General features: G+C 50.5%; 1 protein-coding gene across 3 annotated transcripts in view; it reads left to right on the forward strand.

Annotated features, from left to right (window-relative positions):
- The window catches only part of arl15a (ADP-ribosylation factor-like 15a), a 42,194-nt gene that overhangs the window by 22,087 nt on the left and 2,952 nt on the right, over positions 1-17,155 (forward strand). For 2 of the 3 annotated variants that reach the window (XM_067228006.1, XM_067228003.1), the window contains exons 2-4: positions 4,318-4,462; positions 6,255-6,314; positions 13,201-13,409. In XM_067228006.1, coding sequence (XP_067084107.1) covers positions 4,318-4,462; positions 6,255-6,314; positions 13,201-13,409 — 414 coding nt within the window. Of the gene's footprint in view, positions 1-4,284; positions 4,463-6,254; positions 6,315-13,200; positions 13,410-17,155 lie in introns of those variants that run through there. The other variant, XM_067228005.1, reaches the window with a different exon arrangement.

Raw genomic sequence — 17,155 nt, forward strand, 5'->3', positions numbered from 1 at the left:
CCCCTCCAGCCCCTGCTCCTCCCTCCTCCTCACCACTCCAGCCCCTGCTCCTCTCTCCTCTCCTCCCCCCACCCTCCTCCTCACCCCTCCAGCCCCTGCTCCTCTCTCCTCTCCTCCCCCCACCCTCCTCCTCACCCCTCCAGCCCCTGCTCCTCTCTCCTCTCCTCCCCCCACCCTCCTCCTCACCCCTCCAGCCCCTGCTCCACCCTCCTCCTCACCACTCCAGCCCCTGCTCCTCCCTCCTCCTCACCCCTCCAGCCCCTGCTCCTCACCCCTCCAGCCCCTGCTCCTCTCTCCTCTCCTCCCCCCACCCTCCTCCTCACCACTCCAGCCCCTGCTCCTCCCTCCTCCTCACCCCTCCAGCCCCTGCTCCTCACCCCTCCAGCCCCTGCTCCTCTCTCCTCTCCTCCCCCCACCCTCCTCCCTGATCTGTGCCATGCCTGGCCAGTGGCCAGCAGACCAGATGACATCACCCTGTTGATGTCCTGACATCTTGTTCAGATGGAGGGTTTGGGAGGGTTTTATTTCCTCCTTCTCCTGTCAGACAGGTTTTCAGGAGCCGTCTCATCTGGGAGTGCAGCCTGGTGGTGTCAAGCCTGGTATTTATACTCCAGGAGAGCTCCACATTTACATAAAACCTCGGCTAATCAGCTTTCACAACAACGGTGAGGTAATGTCTGGGAGCGCCCCTCAGAGCTGCACAATTAAAACGTGTCCAATCTAATAAGAGCCAGTCAATCAGGAGAACATCCAGTCCCATCAGCTTTTATGGAAGTATGGAAGTGTTGCCAAGAGCGTCCAAGGTTTTATTCAGACTTTTTTATTACTCAGAAAACTATTTCAGAACAGCCTCTAACAGCACAGCAGAACAGCCTCTAACGGCACAGCAGAACAGCCTCTAACGGCACAGCAGAACAGCCTCTAACGGCACAGCAGAACAGCCTCTAACGGCACAGCAGAACAGCCTCTAACGGCACAGCAGAACAGCCTCTAACCTCACAGCAGAACAGGGAAGGGCTTGGTTGCCTCGGTGATGGGTCCTGAGGCTGTCTGGGACTGTTGTCCTGGCAGCGCTGTGGATGGTCACGCTCCAGGGATGACCACACTGCTCCGGCCCCCTGGCAAGGTGACTCAGGGATTATTAGAAGCAGCGTCTGATTGGAGGGAAGGCGCTCTGGAATACCTGGAAAGGAGGGCTGAGGGTTCCAGACATTCCCCCTCCTCCTGCTCCTCTTCCTCCTCCTCCGAGCTCTTTGACCAAGCGCCCCCTCGTCAATCTCCCTGTCAGCTGGGTCTGGGGGGGTCAGGGGGGTCTGGGGGGGGGGTCAGGTCCCTTCCTGGTGTCCTCTGGCGGGGGTTCAGAGAGCCAGGAGGCCTGGGGTCAGGCCCCGGACGGCTCTCCAGCAACTGTTGTGAAGTGAGCCCAGATGAGGGTCCCTGGGAACACACACCTCTGGCTCGGCCCCCTGAAGCACATGTCCAGGTCACTCTGCTCTCCCGCGCTGCTGGGACAGGGACGATCTGGGGGGGAGGGGGGATGGAGGTGGGGGGGGAGAATGTTTCAGGCTTTGAAGCTTGGGAGAGAAGGGAAATGGAGAAGGGTATGTTGATTTGAGTTAGAGCCCTTCACCCAGCCTCTCCCTCCCTCCCCTCCCTCACCAAGACCTCCTCAGAGGATTCATTGGTCAGCAATTCCTGACCTCAGAGAATTGACAGCTGAAGGGCACATTTCAACCGGCTCACAGATCTTACACACGGACCTGAGAGAAGGCTGTGTGTGTGTGTGTGTGTGTGTGTGAGGAGGGGGGAGACAAATGACCTCATCAAACCATCAAACCAGCTCTACATGTGTTCCACTGACACGCGTGTGTTTCAGCTCTGAGGACGCGTGAGAGCATCTCGTCCTGCTCCTCAAGGCCCGGCGGGGTAACGGAGGAGCCGCGGGGTCAGGTTCCTCTGCAGACGCCTGGTTCCTCTGCAGACGCCTGGTTCCTCTGCAGACGCCTGGTTCCTCTGCAGACGCCTGGTTCCTCTGCAGACGCCTGGTTCCTCTGCAGACGCCTGGTTCCTCTGCAGACGCCTGGTTCCTCTGCAGACGCCTGGTTCCTCTGCAGACGCCTGGTTCCTCTGCAGACGCCTGGTTCCTCTGCAGACGCCTGGTTCCTCTGCAGACGCCTGGTTCCTCTGCAGACGCCTGGTTCCTCTGCAGACGCCTGGTTCCTCTGCAGACGCCTGGTTGCTCTGCAGACGCCTGGTTGCTCTGCAGACGCCTGGTTCCTCTGACCAGATTCCCCACGTCTCCATCAAACAAGGGCTGAAACCCTGAACATGTCCCCAGCAAGCCTCCTCAGACCTCTGGGCCGGTCTGAGCTGTGCTCCTCTGAAGGAGGAACCGACACACGATCAGAGAGAGGCTGCTTGTATTCGTTGCTCATGTCAGGACAGGAAATGTATTTGAATTCAAACTTTTATTTAAAAAAATATATATATCCTGTAGGTTTTTTTTTTTTTTTTTACACGCCAGAAGGAGAATAAATTAAGTGGTTTTGACTCTTGTCAGTCGAGACACTGAGAGTGTCAGGGTGTAGTCCTGAAAGACCTAACAGACCATACAGACCTTACAGACCTAACCGTTTTTCTTTCTGCTGTGTGTCTTTAAAGCCTGCCAGACACACCTGGCCCAAGATCTATTTGGGTGAGAAGTGTGGTGTGTCTAGCCAGTGTCACGTAATTCAGATGTTTCGGTCTTGGCTTTGACATCTTGTGGCATTTGATATTTTGGCTGAATTGCAGCTCCACCAATGTCAGACTGCTGTCCAGTCAAGTCCTCATCAACAGGGAAGAGTAATAATAGTTGGTCCTCAATTACAACGTCCAATATTAACAATAAGGCATTCAATTAAAAGTAAAACAAACAACAAATATTGAGTGAAAGCAGTAGGCTGCATCTTTAGTATGCATAAGCCACTTTCTCAGTATCCGATTGCACTATGTTGACCATTCACGCTGCTCATTCTATTCTTATTTTTATATATATTTTATTTTATATTTAAATTGTTGTATTCTTAGATTGTTTAGTTCTTAGAAATAGTTAAACTTTTGTACTTTTACTTAATTTAAGATATGTTTAGTGTTTTGCACCTCCCTGCCACAGTAAATTCCGTGTTTGTATAACATACATGGCGAATAAACCGAATTCTGATTCTGATTTAGCTTATCATACCTACCCTTGCTAAATGACATTCTGATAGGCAACTCTTCCACTACTAGCTTTAGGCTCTACAAAAACAAACCGAAAAAGATTGCCCCAGCGTTTCACACACAGCCCCTAGTAAACAACCCACCAGTGAGCAGCAACCATGCTGTTCTTTCCTCATCCTGAGGGTTTTACTGAAGTCTCCCAGACTTGCAGCAACCCTGCGTCCTTCTAGAGGGATTAAAAAGTGTATGTGGCTGTTTGTGGAGGAGGAGGAGTGGAAGGGGGGGAGGAGGAGGAGCAGGGAGAGGAGTGGAAGGGGGGAGGAGGAGGAGCAGGGAGAGGAGTGGAAGGGGGGAGGAGGAGGAGCAGGGAGAGGAGTGGAAGGGGGGAGGAGGAGGAGAAAGATAGAGGAGGAGGGGGTGGGCAGTTGTGTGGAGACAGAAAAACAGGGGTCCTGTGCTGCTTGGCCAGACTAGTCTGCCTCGCTAATAAAAGAGATCTCTTTTTAGTTCTGGATACTGATCTCTCGACACAAGCTTTAAAGATCTCATTCACGGTTCACACCGCATTTGCCCCTTAATGTCTCACAGCAGGCAGCCAGTCCCAGGCTGTGATTCATCTAGTGACAGCTCTGCCTGTGGCGGCGATGAGCCACCAGACGGGACACACCACGCAGACGTTACTGTTTCTGACGCGCGCACACACGCAGCGAGGCGCGATCGCACACTACGACTGCTTCTCTCTCTCTTTTCCCTCCCTCTCTCTTTCTTTCTTCCTCTCCCTCTTTCCTCCCCCCCCCCTCTTCTCTCCCCATCTGGCTTTCTTTCTCTCTCCCCTTCTCTCTTCTTCGGTTCTATTTCAGGGAGGAAGGATGAACATGTGTCACCAGCTCATTGAGACACCATTGGCACAGTTGATCAGCCTGCAGAATATGCTGTTTTAACTGCTATGCTGTTTCCGTGTCAAACACTCTTTCAAAAACATAAAAAAATTCCACAACCTCAAAACCAGGGGTCACACAGGGCGGAAGCAAGGTCTTTTGGTGTTTTAGAAGGAACATGCCCTTCTCTTCAAGTTGCAGCATCATGAATATTCATGTGTGTGTGTTGTTCCTCCAGTGTTTCCGGGCCCTGTGCTGTAAAGGACCACCGGTCCCCAGGCCGGAGTATGATGTGGTGTGTATCGGACTGACGGGGGCGGGGAAGACCAGCCTCCTGTCCCGGCTCTGCAGCGAGGGAAGAGACGGGATCGTCCCCACCACGGGTAAGAACTACTGTCCCTCTCACCCCACCAGGGGTAAGAACTACTGTCCCTCTCACCCCACCAGGGGTAAGAACTACTGTCCTCTCACCCCACCAGGGGTAAGAACTACTGTCCCTCTCACCCCACCAGGGGTAAGAACTACTGTCCTCTCACCCCACCAGGGGTAAGAACTACTGTCCCTCTCACCCCACCAGGGGTAAGAACTACTGTCCTCTCACCCCACCAGGGGTAAGAACTACTGTCCCTCTCACCCCACCAGGGGTAAGAACTACTGTCCTCTCACCCCACCAGGGGTAAGAACTACTGTCCCTCTCACCCCACCAGGGGTAAGAACTACTGTCCCTCTCACCCAACCAGGGGTAAGAACTACTGTCCCTCTCACCCCACCAGGGGTAAGAACTACTGTCCTCTCACCCAACCAGGGGTAAGAACTACTGTCCTCTCACCCCACCAGGGGTAAGAACTACTGTCCCTCTCACCCCACCAGGGGTAAGAACTACTGTCCTCTCAGTGAGACAGTAGTTCTCAGGGATCTCTTTATATATCACTTATCTCTGTTGTATATATCTCATGCTGTAAGCCCAGTTTAGCTGTGGAAGCTAACTGGCCCTGCTCCCTGACGACAACCCTCTAGGCTTCTAGGATATCTCCTGCTGAAGAGCTGTGCTTCTGCTCTCTGGTTCCCAACCCCGAGGTCCTCCCGCAGGTGTGCCCCTGCGAGGGAGGCCCCCAGGTCCCCCTGCGAGGGGGGCCCCCAGGTCCTCCCGCAGGTGTGCCCCTGCGAGGGAGGCCCCCAGGTCCCCCTGCGAGGGGGGCCCCGTCCCGTCTCCTTCCCTGTCCTTGTTTAGTCCTGCTGTTAGTCATCAGCACTTCAACTATGGGGGCTAAATTCGAAGAAATCCCAAACGTACTGTTGACAGAGTTGGCAAAAGTACACACAATCTTCACTTAAGTAGAAGTACAGATACTCATGTTTTACACACACACACACACACACACACACACACACACACACACACACACACACACACACACAGTGAAAGGAGTGGAAAGGACTTTTTTCAGAAAATATTTTTTCAAACTCGTTTCCAAAAATATCTTTTGGACCTTTTTTCTGTTTTTTTGTTAACTTTTGTTTTACACACCCACTGAGAAGAGAGGAGAAGAGGAGAGAGGAGAACAGAGAAGCCTTAAACAGAGTAGATTAAAGCATAGCAGAGTACAATAGAGTGCAGAAGAGAATAATATATAAAAACTTTCAAAACTTATTTCCGAAAACTATTTTTAAAACATTTTCAAATAAATATTTTTTATTTCTAGTACTGATACTAGAAAAATATACTTAAGTACAGGAATAAAGTATTTGTACTTCGTTAGGGTTAGGTCTAACCCATCTCTGACTGGCCATGGCTCTTGGTGGAGAGGGAGCTGAACACCAGGCTTTCACACGTTAAATATGTCCATTATTTACCTGACCAGAGAGTTACTTTGGCAAGCTTTCTTAAAAGGTCAAGATTAAGCTGTCAACGCCACTTCTATTTTCCAATAACCGCCGAAGTGCTACTTGTTTTATTTATGCACAGAAAACTCCCTGGTGGAACTAGTCCTCTCTCTCACTCTCACTCTCACTCTCTCTCACTCTCACTCTCACTCATACTGTCTACTCTCTACTCTCTCTCATACTCTCTGCTCTCTCATACTCTCTACTCTCTACTCTCTCTCTCTCTCATACTCTCTCTCTCATACTCTCTCTGAATTTGTTTGTCAAAGACGTTTTCTTCTCTCTTTTCAGGTTTCAGTATCAAAGCTGTGCCGTTTCCAAACGCTATCTTGAACGTAAAAGAACTCGGAGGTAAGGATGTGTTTACATCTTAGCTTAGATTCCTTATCTCTCTAAGCGCATATTGTAACCATACAGTACCACCCTACTTACTGTAGACACACACACACACTCTCACATACACACACACACTCTCACTCACTCACTCTCACACACACGCCATACACATACACTCACGCACTCACTCACACACACACACACACACTCCCTCTCTCACACCAACCAAGCAGGAAGTGGTTGTGGTCTGCTTCTGTGTGAGACAGAGTGAAGTGTGATGTATCCGGATGTGTTTATTCAGGCTGCGGCAACATCCTACCTTCTAGTAACATCCACATTCTTGCACAGTTTTAGTGATGCATCTTTCTCAGTAAGTGTTCTTGTAAAGAGTCCAAACAGACATGCAAACGCCTTGTTTGGACGATTCCTAGAAACGAACGTTACCCAAGGAAACAGTTTAATGGTTTAGTGGGTTATTAGGGATCATATCTGGGAACTCAACATGTTGAAAAGCAGCAGAATGAGGAGGAGCTTTTGAAAGTTGTTAAAAGGAGAGAAAAGGCGCGAGGGAGATAAATCTTCCCCACTTCTTGCCTAGAAATCAGCCCCTTGCCACAATTTATGAGTTTTAAAAGTGAAAGTAATTTACGTCTTTTGGGGGACGCTGGTTCTATAACAGGTGCTGTGTTTCTCCCCCAGCGCAGGAACAACAACCATGCAAGCCCCCCCCCCTCACACAGCCCCCCCCTCACACAGCCCCCCCACCTCACACAGCCCCCCCCCTCACACAGCCCCCCCCACCTCACACAGCCCCACCTCACACAGCCCCCCCACCTCACACAGCCCCTCCACCTCACACAGCCCCCCCCTCACACAGCCCCCCCACCTCACACAGCCCCCCCCTCACACAGCCCCACCTCACACAGCCCCCCCACCTCACACAGCCCCCCCCACCTCACACAGCCCCCCCACCTCACACAGCCCCCCCCCTCACACAGCCCCCCCTCACACAGCCCCCCCCCTCACACAGCCCCCCCCACCTCACACAGCCCCCCCACCTCACACAGCCCCCCCCCTCACACAGCCCCCCCCACCTCACACAGCCCCCCCCTCACACAGCCCCCCCCCTCACACAGCCCCCCCCACCTCACACAGCCCCCCCCCTCACACAGCCCCCCCCTCACACAGCCCCCCCCACCTCACACAGCCCCCCCACCTCACACAGCCCCCCCCCCTCACACAGCCCCCCCCACCTCACACAGCCCCCCCCCCCCTCACACAGCCCCCAACCTCTCCAAAGAACAAAAACAGCCCTCATACTCCCAAAAAAAGTGTGTGGACCACCAGCGAGGATGATTCCGTAGTTGGGAAGGATGGGAGGGAGAGGGTGAGAGAGGGGGGAGGGAGAGAAAGAGGGAGAGAAAGAGGGAGAGAGGGAGCCCTGGACTGGGTCAGGACTGTGGTCGTGTCGCGGTCGGAAAAACGGATCTCTCTGCCGACCGCTCGCTTGATTTAGTGGTGATACGCTGCCACTCCAGCTTCATGGTGGTGAAATCTGGGCACACACACACACACACACTCTCTCTCTCTGTCTTTCTCTCGTTCTCTGTCTCTCTCTGTCTCTCTCTCTCTCCTCCATGCTTGTCTTCATCTGTTCCTCTCTGTTGTGCTAAACTCTGGATGGATTTGAACCCCAGTCCTGGTGCCTCCTGTGTCTTGTGTCTTGTCTTGTCTCAAGATACTCTCTCATCATCACTCTCCGAAACTAGAAGCATGGAATTAATTAGCTGGTCTCTCAATGCTATTGACACCATCTTCTCGAAGAGAAGCTCGGGTTCGGGGGAACCCAACTGTCCGGACGGGACGTTCGCAGCTGGCTACATGATGGACGCGTGGGAGAATTGGCGTGTCGTGTGTCTAGCGGCGCTTTCCGTGGAGGACGTTGAAGACATCTTCATATTCGGAACCATGATTACAGGCTTTCTGCTGTTTGGAATAGGCGCTGGCTTTGTATATCGGAAAATTAAGGAAACGGCTGCAGCCATCAAAAGCCCCGTTAGGCTGCCCGATATGATTGATGCGGTGGGCAGAGTTGTTGGAGCTCAGACTGTGAACTTACAACGCAGCATTGATTACAACAGGGATAAGTTTGCGGCTCTGCAAAGGAAGATGGAGGACATGGTCTCTGCCCGGGTCATGACCAAGGATGTCTCCTGGCCAACACAATCTGCATAGGGAGAATCGGACTGATTGTGGCCTAGGTCGAGGGCGCCAACCCAGACCTACTCACACATTAACTTTCACCTACTACAGATATCACCACCCCCCCACCCCCATCCAATGCCTTTCCCCAGGGTGGCTGGCGGGTCTGTGTCCAGCGCCTACCATGGCTGCAGGTCCAGATGCTGCTTGTCTACCCCCCCCCACTCCCCGTTGCAAGTCACGTGTTTTTGTAAATGTTGTTGTGCTTATGTGCTGAGGTTTTTGTCTGTTCCCACACTGTACTCCTCTAGGAGCATTGTCTGGGTGTTGCCTTTTTCTCTCCTCCTCTCTCCTCATGTTATACTGTAACTTTCTAGTCTCGTCCTGTCTACCTCCTTGTCATGTTTGTGTATTAGAAACTGCAAGTGGCAGCGTGCGTGCGTGTGTGCGTGTTGGGGAAGGATGACACTGACGTCAGGTCTAGACTGGGCCGTGGGTGTGAGCGGTGTGGGGCATGATGACAGCTGATGAAGTAGGGCTCATAATAAGCGCCTCTCACTGCTGCCATATCTCCTGGAACTGGAAGAGACGCGCGCTCTTTTTGAGGAGGTGTGACTCTCTCCACGGTACATGCTCTACGGATGTTGATGTGTGTGTGTGTGTTTCTGCACATGTGTGTGCGTGAGTGAGACCTTTTGAACGCAATAATTAATGTCTGATTAGTTTGATTATAAGGTAAGTCATAAGTGGGTCTGAGTCTAATTTTAAATCCAAACTTAATTCAAGATATTAAAACAACAAGATACTAGATTTGTAGGGGTCTCAGGGGGGCTGGAAAGTTGTGGAAAGTTTTACCAGCTTCTGGTTTGACCTCTCGTCTTGTTGGAGGGGGGGGGGGGGGGTTGGTATAGAGAAGATGTCTGTTCTCTGTTAGAGACACTTCAAAGCAGATTGCCTGGATTCGAGGTCACCTTTGTAGACCCTCCCCCCCCTCCAAAAAAAAAAAAATCTGAAAGATGTTTGTTAAACATTTTGTTAAAGGTAGAAGTTTAAAATGATGAGGGCAAGGGCGATGGGACACTGTGGGAGGCAGACATGAAAAAGAGTTTTGAATGTGAAACCGATCCCTTGCCGACCCACAGAACAGGAGGCCCAAACGGGAGCCTAATGTGGACCAAATGGAGAGCGAAACGGGCTGGTTCCAAAATATGATATTTGAGCGATGTCGTCACCGCCGCCTTCAAAAGGACGGTGGGATGGATATGAATGCCCTTCCTCGTGTGGTCACAGCGGTCACCTTGATGTTGAGCAACCCTGAACATCCAGAACAGGAGAAATCCAGAGACCGGATTTCTCCTGCTCAGTGTAAACACAGCAGTGTCATGTTGAGGTGTTTAGTATCTTTCAAGGGGTCCATTTTCGCTTCAAGTGTTCAGCGACTCGTGTTTGTCAGAAGAAGAGGAACACATACATGGATGTGGACTTCAAAACAACGAGAAAATATAAATAAACATAAATGTGAAGATCATGTTTTATATGCACGTTGATGTGAAGGATCTCTTAAATCGCATGAAGAGCTGCCATTGCTTTAAAACACAGCTTTTTTGGAGTGATGCTTTGGTTGCGAACACGCCTGTTCGGCTCTTACCTCCCGTCTCCCTCGGTTACCCAGCCGTCTCCCCTCGGTTACCCAGCCCGCACGCTGTGACGCACAACACGCTCCGCTGTATGCGAACAAATTCAACTCCAACTTCCACAACATATCTTTCAGGTTATTTGGTGGTGGACTGAAAGTGATTCATCCGGGCTGCCCAGAGGACCCTGCCCTGTCTGTTCTCATCAGGACTCCCATCCACGGAATTACATCCTCCAAATGTTCTGTCCTTGCAGAAGGTGCCGTCCGGAGCCCAGGGGCTCGCTGATTCACCCTGATCCATGACACTTTCAATGAGTGTATTCTGTGTTGCTCTGAGCTTAACATTTAGCTTTGTTCCACCCTTTCATTTTAGAAAAACTTATTTGTTGCTTTGCCAAAATCCAAAGCCCATTCTCATCGTTAATCAATCCGTTCCCCCATAGCCGCCACCCCCCCCATACCTCAGGCATTGAACATGAATCATGCTGCACGAACGTGGTTGAATGAACGACCTAAATGTGAACTTATTGATGTCCTCAAAGACACGGTCACGCTTCTAAACAGACTGTTTGGTGAGAGAGAGCGAGGAAGGATTTAGGCGAGAGAGATGCAGCGGTGGACTCCGACTTTCTTTGATTGCTTACATGAGCAAGTCCTGCTCCCATCTCAGTCGTCCTACTGTTTTGGCTCAGGGGCTGGTACACCTGTTTGATTCTGTGGTACATCTATCTCTGGTTTACATCCCAGAAGATCTCAACTTCCGGTCTCCCATGAAGACTGCGACTCTGTAATGCAGAATCACTTTCAACTAACTTTTTTAGATCGTAAATCCAACTGTATTCAAAAGCACTACCTACTTGATTAACATTTTCAAACAGACTTTTGAAAATGACGCTTTGTGTGAATTCCTCCCGTCAGGCCAACAGATGGCAGAAGATGCCAGTCAGACAGTCGTGTGTGTGTGTGTGTGTGTGTGTGTCGAACACACACACACACACACACACACACACAGGCAAACATACACCCCAACATGACTGACATTCCACACTCAATTTCCGGGCAAAAGCAGGAAAGTTCCTTGGCAATTTCTCAAGTGCCACTTTGTCTGATAACTTTCCACCCTAAGAAAAGGTGTGAGGGAGGTGGAGGGAGAGGTGGAGGGTGGTGAAGGGAGGCGGAGAGAGGTTGAGGGAGGGAGGTGGAGGGAGGGAGGAGGGAGGAGGGAGGGAGGGAGGTAGGGAGGGAGGGAGGGAGGGAGGAGGGAGGTGGAGGGAGAGGAGGTGGGGGGGGAGGGAGGTGGGAGGGTGGTGGAGGGAGGGAGGCGGAGGGAGGGAGGAGGGAGGGAGGATGGAGGGAGGGAGGGATGTGTAAGGAGACGTCACGGTAGAGCATTGCGTGATGTTTAACCACTTTGCCGAGCCTTCACAGTTTGTCACTGCATGGTAATTACCTTCCTGTGAGTAACAACCATCACCACAACAACACATCACCGAGTGACACATACAGGAAGCACACCATGGAAACAGGAAGAGACGGAGTGTCCCAATATGTAATATTTGTTTTATATAATTTTTTCATTGAAGTCCGTACAACTTCTTTAATGAGGGTGTATCTCTGACTGTTTTACCCCTCCCCTCCTCCTCCCCTCTTGCGCCCCCCTCTTCCTCTTCACCCCCTCAGGCCTCCCTCAACACGACCACACACGGAAAGGAAGGGGGGGGGTTGGGGGGGGGGGCAGGAATGACTCACTTTGTGAGCATGTAGGTCTCTTCCTCAAATTACTTACACTAACAAATAAAGTAGTGGCTCAGTGAACCTGGGTGAGAGGATGTGCTCGACCCCAGAAGACCACGACAGGAGCAGGGGGGGGGCAGTCATATCGGGGCGTGTGTGGGGGGGGGGCAGTCATATCGGGGCGTGTGTGGGGGGGGGGGCAGTCATATCGGGGCGTGTGTGGGGGGGGGGCAGTCATATCGGGGCGTGTGGGGGGGGGGGCAGTCATATCGGGGGCGTGTGTGGGGGGGGGGGCAGTCATATCGGGGCGTGTGTGTGGGGGGGGGGCAGTCATATCGGGGCGTGTGTGTGGGGGGGGGGTGTATAAATAATGTGCGGGAAGAGATTTAACAACTGAGGGTTTGTGTTTATTTTGATGAAAGGTGTATGTGTCATAACACGGTTGGCCTTGGATGCTAGAGACCCCCCCCCCCTCTTGTCCCCTCCTCTCTTGCCCCCCCCCCCCCCCCACTCTTGTCCCCTCCTCTTGCCCCCCCCCCTCTTGTCCCCTCCTCTTGCCCCCCCCCCCTCCACACACACCCACCCACACCCACTCTGACAGCAGTGTGGGGTAAAGAACTCTGTAAACACGTACAGAGAAAGATGAAACGAGGAGCGATGTGGTTTCTGTTGAAGGAGGAAGACGGTATTCTTCACAGTATTTTGCGTTATGATGATGAGGAACAACTTGCCAAAGCAAATGTAGAAATGTAGTTGCACATACACACACACACTTTCCTAGAACCTGTATATTAGGTTTGCAGTAATTTGTTTGGAGTTCAGTTACTCAATATGCAACCTAGGTTTCTACTTCTATTATGAATTCAGTGTTTGCTACAGATACTAAACATTTCCCTCCAAAAAGGAGTACATATTTATTGCTGAAAGTTTTTGTTTACAAAGTTGGTAAATATGAGGGAAGCCTTTGCCACAAGTTTTTTTTCGCCCTGTGCGAAAGTTACGTTATGATTGTTTCTCAGAGATTTGGAAAGTTTTACTTCCACACAAGGTGTGCAAACATACGATTTCCACTGCACTGTACGAGCTAGTCTCAGTCCTAACTGTGATCCCTTAAAAGACACCTTAGAAATACGAAGTCCTGAACTTAACTGTACATTCCCATACTCAATGTACTTGACCTGTTCAGTTACAGAGACTAAACATTCAATGCAGTGTGTAGAAGCACAGAGTTCATGAGAAGACCTGCTTGTAGAACTTGTATCCACTTTGCTACCCTGATCTTGTCCTGACTCTCCTCCTTCTCATCCTCCTCCTCCTCCTCCCTCCCAGGAGCAGACAACATTAAGAAGTACTGGAGTCGTTACTACCAGGGCTCTCAGGGTGTGGTGTTTGTCCTGGACAGCGCCTCGTCCGACGAGGACCTGGAGACGGCACGTAACGAGCTGCACTCCGCCCTGCAGCACCCCCAGCTCTGCACGCTGCCCTTCCTCATCCTCGCCAACCACCAGGACAAGCCCGCCGCACGGACACCCAACCAAGTAGGAGCTGGGGGGGGGGGGGGGGGGAGAAAGTGTGACAAGAAAGGCAAAGAGAGAGCGGTCAACAAAAACAGTTGTTTTTGGAGGGAATTCGTGTTTTTTTACTTGTCGTCTTTTGCAAGACAAGCTGTCTCTTGTTGGTCGACTTAGTGTTAACCCGGCTGGGATGCAAGATCTAAGCACTGGACTCTTTCCATTGGATGCGCCTATCCAGGAAGTGGAAAATGTGTTAATAGAAACTATATCTTCTAACAGAAACCATTTAGGATTTCTAAATTGTAATTTGAGTTTTATTTACATCACCTTACTGAGACACTGGTTCACACTTGAAATTAAGGTTTCATTAACTACCATCTCACTACCTATGCACAATGGTTGTATTAGATATAGCTGTAGTTACACTGTAGAGTGTTACCAGTCATTTCTATTTCTCTCCTAACTGATATCATAATAATAATAGAATATTGTTGCATAGAGGGTCCGTGACCAGTCACCGAAAGGTCGTTTCCATGACCACTGTTCGTTTCACAGACGACCGCAGGCGTTCGACAGACAGGGGGAAGCTTCCCGTTGACGTCTGTCGATGACCGTGAAATGTCACCGGTGACACCCCCCACTAGTCTCGTTAGACGCTCGCCCCCCCCCGGTACATTGGTTGCGTCGTGGACGCGGAGCTCGTTCGTGTGTGGATGTTGTGGCTAGCGGCTGCTAGGGGTCAGATGGCTGAGCGGTTAGGGAATCAGGCTATTAATCAGAAGGTTGCCGGTTCGATTCCCGGCCGTGCGAAAAGGAGTTGTGTCCTTGGGCAAGGCACTTCACCCTACTTGCCTCGGGGGAATGTCCCTGTACTTACTGTAAGTCGCTCTGGATAAGAGTGGTCTGCTAAATGACTAAATGTAAATGTAATGATCTAAATGCTACTCGGGACCTCGAATGGTGTTTCTAAACCCAGAGCCTACCAACCATCTGGGGAGGGACTGAGTGTGTGTCATGAGAGAGGATGCTAACCGCGGTTAGCTGAAGTTAGCGACTTTCCCCAAACCCAGTAACGGTTGTTTTGCCTCTTGAAAGGTAAAGCTAGGTTGGTTTTTGTGAGGTTTTAATGTTACGTGAGTGAATGAACAGGCAGTGAACATATCTCCATTTTACAAAAATGTCAGAGCATTCATAATATTATTTAGGGAGGCATATGGCGCACATTGATCAGTTATTAAAGAGCGTAACAAACTGTTCTGTGTTCGTCACGAAAAACCTCCGTAATCTCCATGCGACCCACGCTGTTAGCCTTATGAGGCAACTCACGACAAACACTTGCTCTTTTGTTTTCCTCGTTAATCCTGTCACCAATTAGAACCGATCAAAAAAAAAAAAAAAAGACCCACCACTCCGCTAGCTCACGGTGTGGCTTTTCCGCTCGCTCCATCAAGCTCCTCTTAGTCTGAAGGGTTTGAAATGAGCTCTGCAGTTTTTAAACAGTGGAAACTCGCATGGCGCTCTTCAAGAGAGAATGCCTGAAGGCCTGTTTTGGACGCCGTTCAGGATGTGTTCGTTCACACGGGCCCTGTCAGAGAGGTGAGTGGGAAGTTAGAGAGAGGGGTTGAACTTGACCTCTTGTTCCTTTTTGCGCTCTCTCTCTCTCTTTCGGTCTCGGTCACTCTCTCTCTCGGTCTCTCTCTCCCTTTCTCTCTCTCCTCCCTGTCTCTCTCTCCTCCCTGTCTCTCTCTCTCCCTGTCTCCATCTCTCACCCTCTCATCTCTCTCTTTATCTTCATCCTTTTCTCTTACTCACTTTTCTCTCTATCTCACACACACAGGAAGTGTTTGTATGTACAGCATGTGCTTGTTTACCGTATGCCTGCATGTGTGTGACCGTGTGTGACTCACCCGACCAGAGTTTTCAGTTCAGAACAGTCCGGAGGAATACGCAAGAATACACTCACCATCCCTCCATAGTCAACAAGACGTCTGAACATCAGAGAGCTTGCATCTCGCAGGCCAGTCGCACGGTGTTCATGTGTTTTCTGTTTCCCAGTGACCCACCACCCTGGAGTGTGTGTGGGCTAGCTCTCTTTACGTTAACACAACGGTAATCCGTAAGGGTGGCGCATTTTCACTTATATGGCTGCAGTGGTTTCTTCTTATCAGGCTCCGCCTCCTGTTGGAAATCCATCCATTGGGCCGTTAAAAATCGGCAGAAAATGAACCGTAAGTCGTTTGGTTTTTCTGTTACATAACGTACCAAGGAAAAGGTGTCTTTTTCTCCTTCGGGAGACTTGCTGTGCTTTCACTCTCGCCCGCCCGGCTACCCTTACCACCTCACCGTGCTCACTCCTGGAGGAGGAAGTTTGGGAACATTTATGTGTTCTCATGACTAATTGACGAAGCTTGATAGAACGCTCTCCTCCAGGCAATGGTGCTTAATATTAGATGAAAGTTATACTAAAAACGCCCCGGTGCGTGTCAGGAACAGGTGGAGAACTTCTCCCGGATGATCCTGGCCACCGGCTCCTCCGCTGCTCGTGCTGTCTTGCTCCCCAGCCGGGCCTGAAAGCTCAATTAAAGATTCGCCCCGGACCATTTCCAAGACTTATCGACCGCGACCAGCGCGGCTATTCAGAGCTTCGTAGCCTGAGAGGGACCTCGCGGTGAACCGGACGCTGCCAGGTCACTGCACGCGTGCTGTACCACAACGGTTTCTAAAACAGGTCCTCCACGAGTGTGCTTGATCTGCAAATCGTTCCGGGAATTTAATAAATAGTAGTGTAATGGATGGCGTTTATTTATTTATATTTATGTTTTGCTTTCTTTATGTTATGATGGAGGTAGGAAGCATTTGCGTGTTTCATACACGCATGGTTTTTTATTTCTGTGTGGTCCTAGCTGCTGTTTTTGGCTGTGGCTCTAGTTGCAGTCTCTGCTGCCTCCTTAGTCGCCCAGCGCTGACTCACCCCGCATTGTTAGCTGAGTCATTGTCGCATGCTAAGGAGACGTCCCTATGACTCTCTGCTCCGGACGGAAAACTTTTGTCTTAGCAGATCGGATGTCACATATTTCATTTTGACTGGGCCGAGGGAGATTTTGTTAGAATTGAGTTTAGGCCACGGATTGGGAAAACTGTATTTTTTTGTTAACATGTAAAAATAACTGACATGAAAGTTACACTTTTGGAAAGAAAAATCTACTGTAGCTACCAATACCTTCACCTTTAGTGCAAGTGTTAGTGTTAGCTCCAGGATCACAATGACTCCTATTGAGAGACTTGTTGCTCTTGTTGGTTGGTTGTAACAGATTTAAATTCTTGTACTCGCTGTGAAATATTTGACTTTTCTACAGGTACACTCTTGCTCTTTTTGAGTTTCATGTTGTTTAATTGTGAGTTGTTTAACTGCATGCTCTTATGGTTCTTCCCTTTGGCACTTATTTGGTTTTTCACAATGTATGCTTCATGTTTTGGTTGCTCGCAATGTTACATTTAGTCATTTAGCAGACGCTCTTATCCAGAGCGACTTACAGTAAGTACAGGGACATTCCCCCTGAGGCAAGTAGGGTGAAGTGCCTTGCCCAAGGACACAACGTCATTTTCTCAGCCGGAATCAAACCGGCAACCTTCTGATTAATAGCCCGACTCCCTAAGTGCTCAGCCATCTGACTCCTCATAATGTTGTGGCTATCTCGTTATGATCAGTGACCTATGCACTTTTGTAAAGCTCTCTCGTGGAACTCGCTTTGGATAAAAGCGTCTGCTAA

The sequence above is a fragment of the Osmerus mordax genome, chromosome 24 (genome assembly GCF_038355195.1).
Source record: "Osmerus mordax isolate fOsmMor3 chromosome 24, fOsmMor3.pri, whole genome shotgun sequence".
Taxonomy (NCBI): Eukaryota; Metazoa; Chordata; class Actinopteri; order Osmeriformes; family Osmeridae; genus Osmerus; species Osmerus mordax.